The sequence below is a fragment of the Cetorhinus maximus genome, chromosome 6 (genome assembly GCF_964194155.1).
Source record: "Cetorhinus maximus chromosome 6, sCetMax3.hap1.1, whole genome shotgun sequence".
NCBI lineage: Eukaryota > Metazoa > Chordata > Chondrichthyes > Lamniformes > Cetorhinidae > Cetorhinus > Cetorhinus maximus.
The window spans coordinates 47,000,341-47,013,297 of record NC_135884.1 but is presented as its reverse complement, the minus strand read 5'-3'; the positions used below and the strand labels follow the sequence as shown (position 1 = coordinate 47,013,297).

Below are 12,957 nucleotides of genomic sequence, written 5' to 3'. Positions count from 1 at the left end.
AAGTCAAAGGATTCATCCAACTTTATGCTCAGCGAATCGGTGTTTGGTTATTACAATGTTTGAGAGAAATCACTTCATTGTCTGCCAATTGGAGATTAATTTAAAATTTCTAACCCTCGTACAAATTAATACTGGCCAGACAGTTAAAATTGAGGATAGAAAAGGAGATTTACCTTCTTACCACAGAAAAAAAGACTTGATAAAAAAGAGGACAAATGCAGTGAAATATTTTTGTTTTTATATCAAAAATCGAATGCATAACTGTGAAACTTGAAATGTTTTATTATTTCACAGTTAGTGTATATAAGGACTGATTTCACACTAACTGCTGGTTCCATTTTATCCACCCTAGTTACTACATCCTCAAAGAACTCTAATTTCCCTTTCATACAATTTCCCTTTCACACAGTCAAACAGAGTCAACATGGTTTTATTATGATTTTCTAAATGTCCTGCTACTGCTTCCTTAATAATGGATTCTAGCATATCCCCAGTGACAGATTAAAGGCTATGTGGCCTATAGTTTCCTGCTTGCTGTCTCCCTCCTTTCTTGAATAGAGGTGTAATATTTGCAGTTTTCCGATTCACCTTGACCTTTCCAGAAGGTTACAACAATGTATCCAATATCTCTACAGCCATTTCTTTTAGACCTGAAGATGCAGTCCATCAGGTCCAGGGGACTAGTCAGCCTTTAGTCCCATTAGTTTTCCTAGTACATTTTCTCTCGTGATAGTGATTGTTTTAAGTTCCTCCCTCCCTTTTGCCACTTGATTTTCTATTCTTGGAATGCTTTTTGTGTCTTCTACAGTGAAGACAAATACAAAATAGTTGTTCAAAGACTCTGCCATTTCCTTGTTTCCCCAGTCTCATCATAACTATCATTTAAATTAGCAGTCGGCACAAACGGATGTGGGAAAATCGCGCATTGTGGCCCCCACGTCCGTTTTCAGGCCTTATCCAATTTCTAGCCCCACCTCCCAGCTATCTCCCAATGATGTTTCCACACACAGTTCAAAAACTAAAGAACTAGATTACTGTATGATCTCACTGTGATAGTCTATTACTGCTTCCACAATTAATGACAGATTAAATGGGGAAGGCCATGTCACCCCATTCTAGCTAACCCATTCAGCTTATTCTATAATGATTCCAGGATTTTTGCCTTCTCTACCCCATCTTGAAGTCTATTTCTCAGGTTAACTAAGATTGACACTGAAATATGGTACAAAAAATAGTGTGACGGTGTAAGATACATAGACTGAAAGAATATAAAGGAGAGCAAAAACACAAGAGGAAACATTGTTTTCTGAAAGTACATCGTGTGGGAGAGGAAGACTGAACTGTACTCTTTGTAGATTTGTGATAATAACAGCCATGAATTTAAACTAAGATAAAGGCAAAATACTGCAGATGCTGGAAATCTGAAACAAAAACAGAAAATGCTGGAAAAACTCAGGTCTAACGGCATCTGTGGAGAGAAAAGAAACAGTTAACATTTTGAATCCGTATGACATTTTCTGTTTTTGTTATGAATTTAAACTAGCTCCATGAAAATAAATGACATAATATGCTTCAATGTGCACAGTTTACAATGTGCAATCTCATTATTCTTTCATAAAATGTTCTTATTTTATTCTAAGTTGACTGATAGCTATGTTATTTTGTAGCCAAAGCTTTTGTCCCGGGAGCTGTTGGATCTGGTGGCATCTCATTTTAACCTCAAAGAGAAGGAATACTTTGGAATAACATTTATTGATGACACGTAAGTAAACCATTCTAACCTCAAACTGTTGCACTGCAACATATAGAAGTGGTGGCACATTACAGATATGGCTTTGCTGTTTAGTGTGGTTTGGTGCTGGAAATAGTTCAGTTAGGAATTTGGTACCCGCAACCAAAAATCCTTATAATCTTTCCAGGAATAATATCATAATTAAACAGGAAATCTTAGAAGCTAAGTTTGCATGAATCCATCCAAGTACTAAATTTACTACAAGCAGTATTGTTGGTTTGAAACAGGTTAACCTGCTTTGACGTTACAAACAATATATTCCTTTCATTAATAACGCTGCTAGCCTTGTCAAAATGCCAAGGAACAATGACATGTTCAACTTGAACAAGTAATAATAAAAAACAGACTACCTTCTAATCTTATCAGCATTTTTGTGAAAGGGCTGTCACATTTACTGAACAGCAGCTAAAAATATTCTTCACTTCAGCACAGCTCCACTTAAACCAGATTGTTCTTTGTTCCTTTGATTAAGCACATTAACTTAGTGAGCTAATGGTGCAACTATATACCAAACATCCTTACTTTATTTCTAGCATATAGACATTGGTATAGTTTTAGGGGAGGCGGTAGCATAGTTGTAATGTCACTGGACTAGAAATCCAGAGACCCAGGCTATTGCAGTGGGTACATGGGTTCAAATCCCACCGTAGCAGCAGGTGGAATTTAAAATTCAGTTAATTATTTTTTTTTAAAAATCCAGAATTGAAAGCTAGTCTTGGTAATGGTGACCATGAAACTATCATTGATTGTAATAAAAATCCACCTGATTCACTAATGTCCTTTAGGGATGGAAATCTGCCATCCTTATCTGGCCTGACCTACATGTGACTCCAGGCCCACAGCAATGTGATTGACTCTTAACTGTCCTCTGAAGTGGCATAGCAAGCCACTCAGTAATACCAAACCACTACATTAAAGTTGGACTGCAGCAGTTCAAGAAGGCAGCTCACCATCTCTTCTCAAGGGCAATTAGGGATGGAAAACAAATGCTGGCATTGCCATTGAAACCAACATCCCATGAAGGAATTAAAAAAATATATTTTGGTATCTTAATTAGAATCAGTTTGCAGGTATGCTTGTTTACATACATAATGCTTTGCCATTATTTCATATATTCCAGTACTTAAACTTTTAATCAAAGGTAATAAGAATTAGTCCAGTTAAATATGTTACCATTTATATATTGTTTGGGCAGAAGGGAGTTGTTTAAATAAAAAAAAATGATGATTGAATAAACCTGTGGGGCAATTACTATTTTCAGGCCATTAATAATACAAATCAACTACTTAAGGATCTATGCTCATACAAATGTTTTCAAAGAGAGCCTCAATTCACTAGCCAGATTAGATTCATAACTGCTTAAAATAATAGTTAGAAAATTTCATGCAACGAAGTTTGTAATCTGTGTTAGCATCAAAGAAACTGGTACCTGAACTGAAACAACAAGGTTTTGAAATTGATGACTAAAGACTGTCCTATTGGTGGATATAATGATTCATGAAAAAAGCTAATGCTTGCAGTATGCAATTTTCTAATGATTATTTTGACAATTTAATTCAAGAAATATTGCACTGCTGGATTGGATAGTCCTTATACAATTACATGTGTACTAAAAGTAAAATCACACCACCACTTTTATAAGGTTTCACTATTCTGTGCCTAAAGATGACAGGAAACTCAACTAAGATTAGACAGAATCGTCCCAAATTTGCAATAAGCGCAATAGCGGACAGGTAAAATGACGTTTTACCCGCTGGTGGGGTTTCACGCCATAACGTCACAACCCCGCCGCATTAATTATGCACTCCCAGGAAACACGCCATTTCGATGGTGGGCGGGCTCTCATTTACCTGTCACACCATCACCTTGCCGCTTCATCACGCTGGGCACCATATTTAAAGTCCTGTGGCACGCACACATCTCAGTGCTTCCAGCCCACGACTACTGCAGGGAAGCTGTCCAATAAAGGCAAAAAGACAGCAGCCCACAGGTTTAATAACATGTCCCCGGAATGCCATTTGGATGCCGTGGAGGCCCACCATGATATTCTCTACTACTGCTCTGGCCGCAGGATGGGCAGCGGCATCAGCAATCCAGCAGTGGTCAGTGCCAATGCTGCACAGAAGAGGTGGCCATCCAATGCAGATAGAGGATGAATGATCTCATCCGTGCAGCCAGGGTATGGCAACCATCTCATCATTCTAAACTCACACACTTAAGCCATTCACTGGCATCTCACTCACTGCCAGCTCAAGGGACATCACCACCCATTCTCTCTCTCTCACCTTCACATGTCCATCTGGCCTCATCTCCTCAGGAGACTGCCTCCTCAGGCATCACCATCTTGAGGCCACTTGCAGAGATCAACATGTGCCCCCACACACACCCTGGAATACCCCCCTTCCCCAATAGAGCTCTCATCCTGCAGCCTCTTCCCTTGCCTGAGGCCATTTCTCCCCCTTTCCCAAGGAAGACCTTGCCCTGCAGCTATTGAAAAACCACTCACATATGAGACCTACCCGTGAGGACCCCCTAAAAATGAAATGGTGCTGCCTGCGAAGCCTGCTGCTGATGACTGCGAGTGCTGACCGAAGCAAGGCAGGCAAACAAATCTCAAAGTCCCGAGCGAAGTGCAGCCCGCCAGGGGCATGTTGTTTATGTGCTGTTGTGAAACACGTGCCGATGTGGGCAGATGATCCAGCAGGGGAGGATGAGTCCTGCGGGCTGGTCTTATAATGAATGATATGCTGATGTATTACCATAAGGCTCCCGACGTCTGATGGCGGGAAACACGACCTGCCATTGACGGACTGAGCAGACGATCGCAAACTGGTTTCATGACGTCGTGAAACCTGTCGCGCCATATTGTCCGCTCACACCACCAAACACGCCCGACGCTGGCGGGCAGGGAAAATCCCGGCCACCACCACTTTTTACAAAGGGCAGAGTCCTGAAGGATTTGAACATTAGGGCATTTCCTTTGAGAGTACTTGCAGAGCACACCCTCTTATGTTGGTAACATATGAGCTAACCAGAATAACAAATATAAATTTGAACAATATTCCACAGAACTGTGACATAGAATAATTTACTGGAAAAATTATAAGATACTCCCTAAAATTCGTTGGTATGATATTTTAAATTGTCTTTTAGTTTTACTCTTTATATCAGTGAAAATTAATTTTTTCACAAAAATATACTTTATTCATAAAATATCTGAAAGAACATTACAAAACATTTCAAAATGGTCATTACAGAAAGTGCAATCATATTCAAGTTTTCTACCTAGATCATGTTGCACCCTGCGGTATTCAGTACAAACAAAGGAACATTACAAACATTTCAAAATGGTCATTACAGAAAGTGCAATGGTATTTAACCTGTCTACATAGATCATGGCCAGAGTTTTTCGCTCGTCAAGCAGGCGGGCGCGCGCCCAACCTGAACGAGCGTAAAATGACGCGAGATGATGTTTGGCGAGTGTTCCGACATCATCGTGCACTCGCACGCTATTTTGCTTGGCGGGCACACACAGGAGTCAGCAACACGCCCGCCAACAATTAAAAGGCCTACTAAGGCCATTGAAATTATAATTGAAAGAAATTTTTCGCTGCCCGTCCAACCTTACGGTTGGTAGGCAGGTGAAAAGGCCAAGCGGCCTTTGGATTTTTTTAGGAAGCCTCATCAACGGGCAGGATGAGGGTTCCAACAGCAATTAAAAATTAAATAAAAATTGTAACATTTCATTAATAACGTGCCTCTGCTCATGTGACAGAGTCACATGAGGAGTCATGTTTTTTAACATTTTTAAATTCTTTATTTTTAATTTTTTAAACCTTCAGCTCCCTAAGGCAGCTCTGTGCCTCAGGGAGCTTTCCCTGTGGGCACTTGCGCGCAGGTGCGAATTTCCCTGCTCACCCTCCTCACACCCCCTCCTCCCCACCACACAAACAGGCAGCGCTGCAGTATGCGTTTCACGCTGGGCGGGCCTTAATTGAAATTGCAGTCGCAGCCCGATCAAGGGCAGCGGTCAGCTTCCCAACCGCTCCCACTTACCCCTGCCGAGCCCACCCAACGAGGGCAAAATCCTGGCCCATGTTGCCCTCTGAGGTGCTTCAATATAATTGTAACACTTGTAACGTTTATTGCATACATTCAGTGTGAGCCATACAGCCCAAGGGGTTCTATACAGTTTCCAGCCCCTTGGTGCACTATGACTGAAATTTCTTAGGCAGTGACCTTTCCCCGTTGAGCCTTTGCGGCGGCTGCCCCAAGCTTTAGTGCGTTCCTCAGCACGTAGTCCTCGACCTTGGAATGTGCCAGTCTGCAACACTCGGTCGGGGACAACTCTTTGCACTGGAAGACCAACGAGTTCCAAGCAGGCCAAAGAGTGTCTTTCACCGAATTGATAATCCTCCAGCTGCAGTTGATGTTTGTCTCTGTGTGTGTGGAAACAGCCCGTAGAGCAAAGAGTTCTGTGCCATGGAGCTGCTCGGGATGAACCTCGACAAAAACCACTGCATCCCTCTCCAAACCTTCTTTGTAAAGGCACGTTCCACAAGGTGGTGGACAATGGTTTCTTCCCCACCACAGCCACCCCGAGGGCAACATGCAGAGGAGGTGAGACTCCTGGCATGTACGAAGGATCTGGTGGGGAGGGCTTTCTCAGCACCAGCCAAGCTACATCTTGGTGCTTGTTTGAAGTTGCTGGCAATGAGGCATTCTGCCAAATGACTTTGACAATCTGCTCAGGGAACCATCGGACAGGATCTACTATCTCCTTTTCCCGCAGGGCCTCTAGGACGTTATGTGCAGACCATTGCCTGATGGGCTTGTGATCAAAGGTGTTTCTCTGCATAAATTTTTCCACGAGGGACAGGTGGTACAGCACGGTCCAAATACTTGGAGTGTTCCGTGGAAACGTGGCCAGACTCACCCTTCGCAACACCGGGGACAGGTGGAATCTCAGCGCGTAGTGACACTTGGTGTGTGCTTGCCGAGGGTCTATGCACAGCTTAATGCAGTCGCACACAAAGTGGTCATTAGGATGACGGCGATGTTGGGCACGTTTTCTCTCCCTTCATCTAGAGTTTTGTACATCGTGTCCCTGCGAACACGATCCATTTTCAACCTCCAGATAAAGTGGAAGATGGCTCGGGTGATTGCCACAGCGCAGGAGTGAGGGATGGGCCAAACCATCTCGGTATAGCAACACTGAAAGTGTCTCACACTTGATGACCAGGTTCTTACCTGCAGTGGAGAGGGAGCATCGCTCCCATATGCCCAGATTTATTTTAACCATAGCTACACGCTCCTTCCAGTTTCTAACGCATGCCCTGGCCCTTCCGAACCATATGTCCAGCATCCTCAGGCAGTCTGACCTGACTGTGAAGGGAACAAAGGATCGGTCAGCCCAGTTCCTAAAGAACATGGCCTCGCTCTTGCCATCATTTACCTTGGCTCCTGAAGCCAGTTGGAACTGTTCGTAGATGTTGATCAGTCAGTGCACCAACAGCGGACCTGAGCAGAAGATAGTGACGTCATCCATGTACAGGGAGGCTTTGACCTGAGTGCCTCCACTGCCTGGAATCGTCACTCCACTTATGCCTGGATCCTTCTTGATGGATTCAGCAAAGGGTCCTATGCAACGCACAAACAGGACAGGGGAAAGAAGGCATCCTTGACCTCAGTGCAGTTCCCAACCTTGTTGACATACCCGACAAGGAAGATGAGCACATCAATGACAGGAACAGGGTTGTGGAGGTGCACAGTCACCATGCGATCCTGTTGTGATGGCAGAGTAAACAGTGACTCCGCCGTGAGGATTCTCAGCTGTCGCTGGTCTCTCTTCTCAAAAACCTTCAGGAACTTTATGCAGGCAGCAACATTCTTGAAGGTCACGTCAAAGTATCCAGCGCTAGGGAAGTTCTGCAGGCAGTAGATGTCTGCAGCTATGAATCCATAGGATTCCCTTAATGAAGAAGGTCTGGTCAATGGATGTACCTCCTTTGCTGCCTTTCACCACCACCCTAACAGTGTTACCTATCTCCTGGTTTGGGGCTCAACTGGTTGCAACCATCACCTCTTTAAGTTCCCGATGTTAGGACTGAAACCCCTTCAAGGAGAACAAACAACCACAGAAGAGCTTCCGATACCAAATGGCAAAAGGCCGAAGCCTTCGCTGAAACCCCAAAAAAACAACAGTAACGCACATGCAGAACCAACTATGATCGTGGTCTCTCCCCTGCTAGGTAAGTAAAACTAAATTTCACACTCATTTTCCTGCAAGAATCATTTAACATGCTTTAAGAGTGCTCTGGTGAAATAAAAACAGAATTACCTGGAAAAACTCAGCAGGTCTGGCAGCATCGGCGGAGAAGAAAAGAGATGACGTTTCGAGTCCTCATGACCCTTTGGCAGAGGCCCTCTGCCGAAGGGTCATGAGGACTCGAAACGTCAACTCTTTGCTTCTCCGCCGATGCTGCCAGACCTGCTGAGTTTTTCCAGGTAATTCTGTTTTTGTTTTGGATTTCCAGCATCCGCAGTAGTTTTTTGTTTTTATCTCTGGTGAAATATCCTTTTCAACAATACACTCCACAACCCAGTGCTCCTGGGTTCAGGTCTCAACCAAGATTGTAACTTCATTGTTCCCAAGTGTGAGACAATACATGAATTTTCAATCAATTGTTAGTTTGGTAATTCACATTCAGGTGAAAAATAGCTGTGGACTTTGACACCACAATACTTGTCCTGAAATTGGCACTGTGGGAAAGTTTGGAATTCTACACACCCATTTCTCTCAGCAGTTGAACTGAACAGCTCAGAAAGGGAGGATTCCAATATGGAACCAACTTGAAATAAAAACAGGATGCAAACAAGCATGTATGCGTAGGCTGTATCCCATGTTAACATTGTGCAGTACATTATCTTGCACACCATCTTGCTCTTAGAAATGCCAGGCCTCTCTGGAAACCATTCAGCCTTTAGTTTATTCCTCATGATCCCATTCAAAAAAATACCCAAAGATCTAAATATTGTTCTTTTAAAGCATAAATGCAGCATTCTGAAGGTAAAGTCATGTTGTAATTTCTATCAAATTGTTTTATTTATTAATTCTACTGCAATGTTCTCCCTGAAAAGGCAATTTTAGCAACCAAAATTCACAGCAGATTTTTCGTAATGTCAGCACTTATTCTACTTTCCTGTATGAGCTGAGTAAATTTTTTCCTGGAACATGATAGCTCTGTGCTATCACTGAAAATGTCGACAATTTGAATGCTCACAGAAGATTAACAATGTTCTTAAAATATCTTCCTCTGTAGACTTACTTGCCGCAAAGCACACAATTAATTTCACTTAAAGGAATATCTAGCTAGTTAAGCTGGTAATGTGCATTCATAACTTCTGCTGAAACTCAAAAGTTTCCTCACTCTATTTTAAGAACTGTGAAGTCATACAAGAAGCCAGCCCCCATTGTGGGAAAGATCACTTGCTCCTGTTAGCACCTACTTGCTGCAGTCTGGCACTGTTTATTTAATGGGCTTTCCCTCTATCTTGAGTGCAACCTTTGTCCTGGCCCTGTTGGTCTTGGCAAAGGACCATGGGAGAATACTGTTTTTGACTCCAAAAGGTAGAAAGTTATTCCCTAATTTCCTGTTAGATTGAACAAGTTAATGACGCTCTTCTTGCAGCTGGCAAGAAAACTATCCTCCATCACAATGTCTTGGCATAATATGCTAATAGGCGTGTAGCTGACAGTAACTCCATTCTCAAATGTCCAGAGCACCATTTAAATAGTTGGCAAAAATGAGTCCCTTGTGGGAATAATGATTCTGTTTTACAATTAAAATGAGATAAAAGTAATACATTATTTTGAGTGATGTGTTTGATTGTCACCATCATATTTTACCATCACATTGTGCTGCAATCATGGAGGAAGGATCATTCTAACTTTTTAATACTAATAAACCTATTTCCTAAAATCTTGTTTTGCTATCCAAAAAGATAATTGCATATTGTACACTACATTCTTATTAAATCCACAAAACATTAATATCACATCAAAGCAATTCAGCAATATTGGATTAAAATGAAAAGTCAAGTTTATGTGACTCATCTAAGAGTATTTTTAAATATTACATGCATAACGAAAACTCTAAACATAGTGATATTTGAATTTGGGTAATAGGAAGGCATTTTTGGGACATATCCTTACAGAAACTGCTAACTTTTATTCAAAAATCTTTGTAGAATTTAAATATCTGCTAATCTTTCTGGTTCAGCTCCATAATAAACAGTAACCCTTTGTTCACATGTAGGCGTACTATCACATACACATAGGTTCTATGCCAAAGAAGTAAATCCAACTTCATGTTATTTAACAAGGCTAGGAGGAAAAGAGTAAATCCCCCAGCTGTGAAATATATCTGTCAAATTCAATAGCAGCTATTTGACTAGGGGATGTACTTAATTATGCCAATCTCCAGTATAGTTATCTCACACCATTGAAAAAAATGACAACAGCAGCTCAGTCACAGTGCATACTGTACTCGCCATGTTCTGCAATAAGCCAGTTCATGTCATTTGAACAAAGGGACCACCTGTGGGGGAACTCATTCTGAAACATCGTTACTATGGCAACCACCAAAACTTTACTACTTCCATTTAGTAGGCATGGTTTTAAATGTTTTACAATAGCATGAACCATTTCTTGTACATTTAAACAGTAACACCGTTATACTATAATGTATCAGTTGGCTTACTGAGTTTATTTTAGAGAAATGTGCTAATAATTTCTTTCCAACTGTAATCCATTAAATAAAGCCAGTGCTGAAGACCTTTAAGCATCACACATTGTCACCCACATAGATAGTTACAAAGAAGTGTTTAGGAAGATAACTTGAAAATATGTCCAACTGAATACATGGGCTGTCCAGGTATCTGAAGTCACGAATTGTTCATGTTAACAGATCTAGAGCAAATATTGTTCATTGGTGTTATGAAAACAGCATCCTGAAATTAAAAATAAAAACAGGAAGTGCTGGAAATACTCAACAAAACTGGCAGCATAGAGGAAAAAAAAGAGTTAACATTTCGAGTCAAATATGGCTTATTCTTTAGAAAAATCTTCCATTCCAGCACTTTGCTTTTATTTCAAATTTCCAGCATCCGCATTATTTTGCTTTTATTCTGAAATTAAAACCTTGCAACATCTATAGTCCATTATACATGTGTGTGTGCAGAAAGAAAGTAATAGCCTCATTGCAATCAGGCCGCTATTCATTAATAAAATGACCGTTATATAAGGTATCTAAAGAAAAAAAACTGCACCATGAGCTGTGATTATTTACAACTTCCTAATTCTCGCAACCTTTTCTTCCCTGTAGAGGTCAGAGTAACTGGCTGCAGCTGGATCGCAGGGTATTGGATCATGATTTGCCTAAGAAAACAGGACCAGTGGCCTTATTCTTTTCAGTCAAGTGAGTTCATTAGTATTTGCATAGAATTGAGCTCACATAATGCAGCAAGAATACATTTCAAAGTTGGTGATGTTCTTGTTTAAAGCTTCAGCTTCAAAAGTATTAATCTGAGTTCACCGAAAAGGCAGCTGTTTGAAGGGGAGAGTTGCAATGAGGCTAAAGGAAGTTAAGAGTAGGTGAGGTGGTATTTTCTATATGGGGTGTTAATGAAATTCTGAACAGGAACTTTGTGGAACCAGGTGCAGTATTCAGATGCTACTGTAAAAAGGAACTGACATCATATTTGTTACCCATATCAGCAATATCTGAATTCTTCCAATGCCTCTTATCTTCCAAAACTACTGAACTACCTGAGCTCACTAGAATAGAAATACCTCCTTTTTCAGCTATTGTAATTTTTATTGAAACAAACCAAAATGAGACAGCCCAGAGGTTATGGGATAGATGAGAATTACCCCGTGGAAAGAAACCAAGCACTGCATTTTTATACTGCTTTTCTTGCCCAGAATTTGCACCAGATTAGTAGTATATGCTAGCAAAGTAGGTTAAGGGATAGGTCAATAGAGGTGCAGTGGTAGACATTTAAGGGGATATTTCATAATGCACAGAATAGATACATTCCAACGAGAAATAAAAATTTCAAAGGGAGGACCCACCATCTGTGGTTAACTGAAAAAGTTAAAGATAGTATCAAACTTAAAGAAAACGCATATAATTGCACAAAGTTGAATGGCAGGTCAGATGATTGGACAGAATAGAAAAAAACAGCAAAGAAAACTAAAAGATTGATAAGGAAGTAAAAATTAAAATACAAGAGAAAGCTAGTTAGAAATATAAAGACAGATAGTAAGAGTTTCTATAGATATTTTAAAAAGAGTTAAAGTGAGCGTTGGTCATATAGAAAGTGAGTCGGGGAAATTAATAATGGAAAATAAGGAGATACCAGATGAATTGAATAGGTATTTTGCAATGGTCTCCGCTACAAAGGATACAAGTAACATCCCAGAAATGGCTGTAAATCAGGAAATGGAATAGCTCACAAGAAAATTATGATTGCCTGGGAATGGTGCTAAGCAAATTGTTGGAGCTGCAGGTTGACAAATCCCCCGGGTCCTGAAAGACTTCATTCTAGGGTCTTAAAAGAAGTGGTTAGTGAGATAGTTGATGCATTGGTTTTAATTTTCCAAAATTCCGTAAACTCGGGGAAGGTCCCATTAGATTGGAAAATAGTGAATGTAACTCCTTTATTCAAAAAGGGAGGGAGACAGAAAGCAAGAAACTACAGGCCAGTTAGCTTAACATCTGTGAGAGAAGCTATTATTAGACATTATAGCAGGGCACTTAGAAAAATTCAAGGTTATCAGGCAGAGTCAAAATGGTTTTGTGAAAGGGAAGTCATGTTTAACCAATTTATTGGAGTTCTTAAAGAAGTAACATATGCTGTGGACAGAGGGGAACTAGTTGATGTACTGTACTTAGATTTTTCAGAAGGCATTTGATAAGGTGCTACATCAAAGGTTGTTGCAGAAAATCAAAGCTCATGGCGTATTGGCATGATTGGAAGATTGGCTAGCTAACAGTAAACAGAGAGTCAGCATAAATGGGTCATTTTCTGGTTGACATGATGAAATGAGTGGTGTACCATAGGGATCAGTGCTGGGGCCTCAACTTATTACAATTTATATA

General features: G+C 40.9%; 1 protein-coding gene across 1 annotated transcript in view; it reads left to right on the top strand.

Annotated features, from left to right (window-relative positions):
- Window positions 1-12,957, top strand: part of LOC144681750 (FERM domain-containing protein 4B-like) — a 250,803-nt gene that overhangs the window by 72,288 nt on the left and 165,558 nt on the right. The window contains exons 3-4 of the mRNA XM_078543692.1: window positions 1,668-1,762; window positions 11,179-11,271. Coding sequence (XP_078399818.1) covers window positions 1,668-1,762; window positions 11,179-11,271 — 188 coding nt within the window. The remainder of the gene's footprint in view (window positions 1-1,667; window positions 1,763-11,178; window positions 11,272-12,957) is intronic.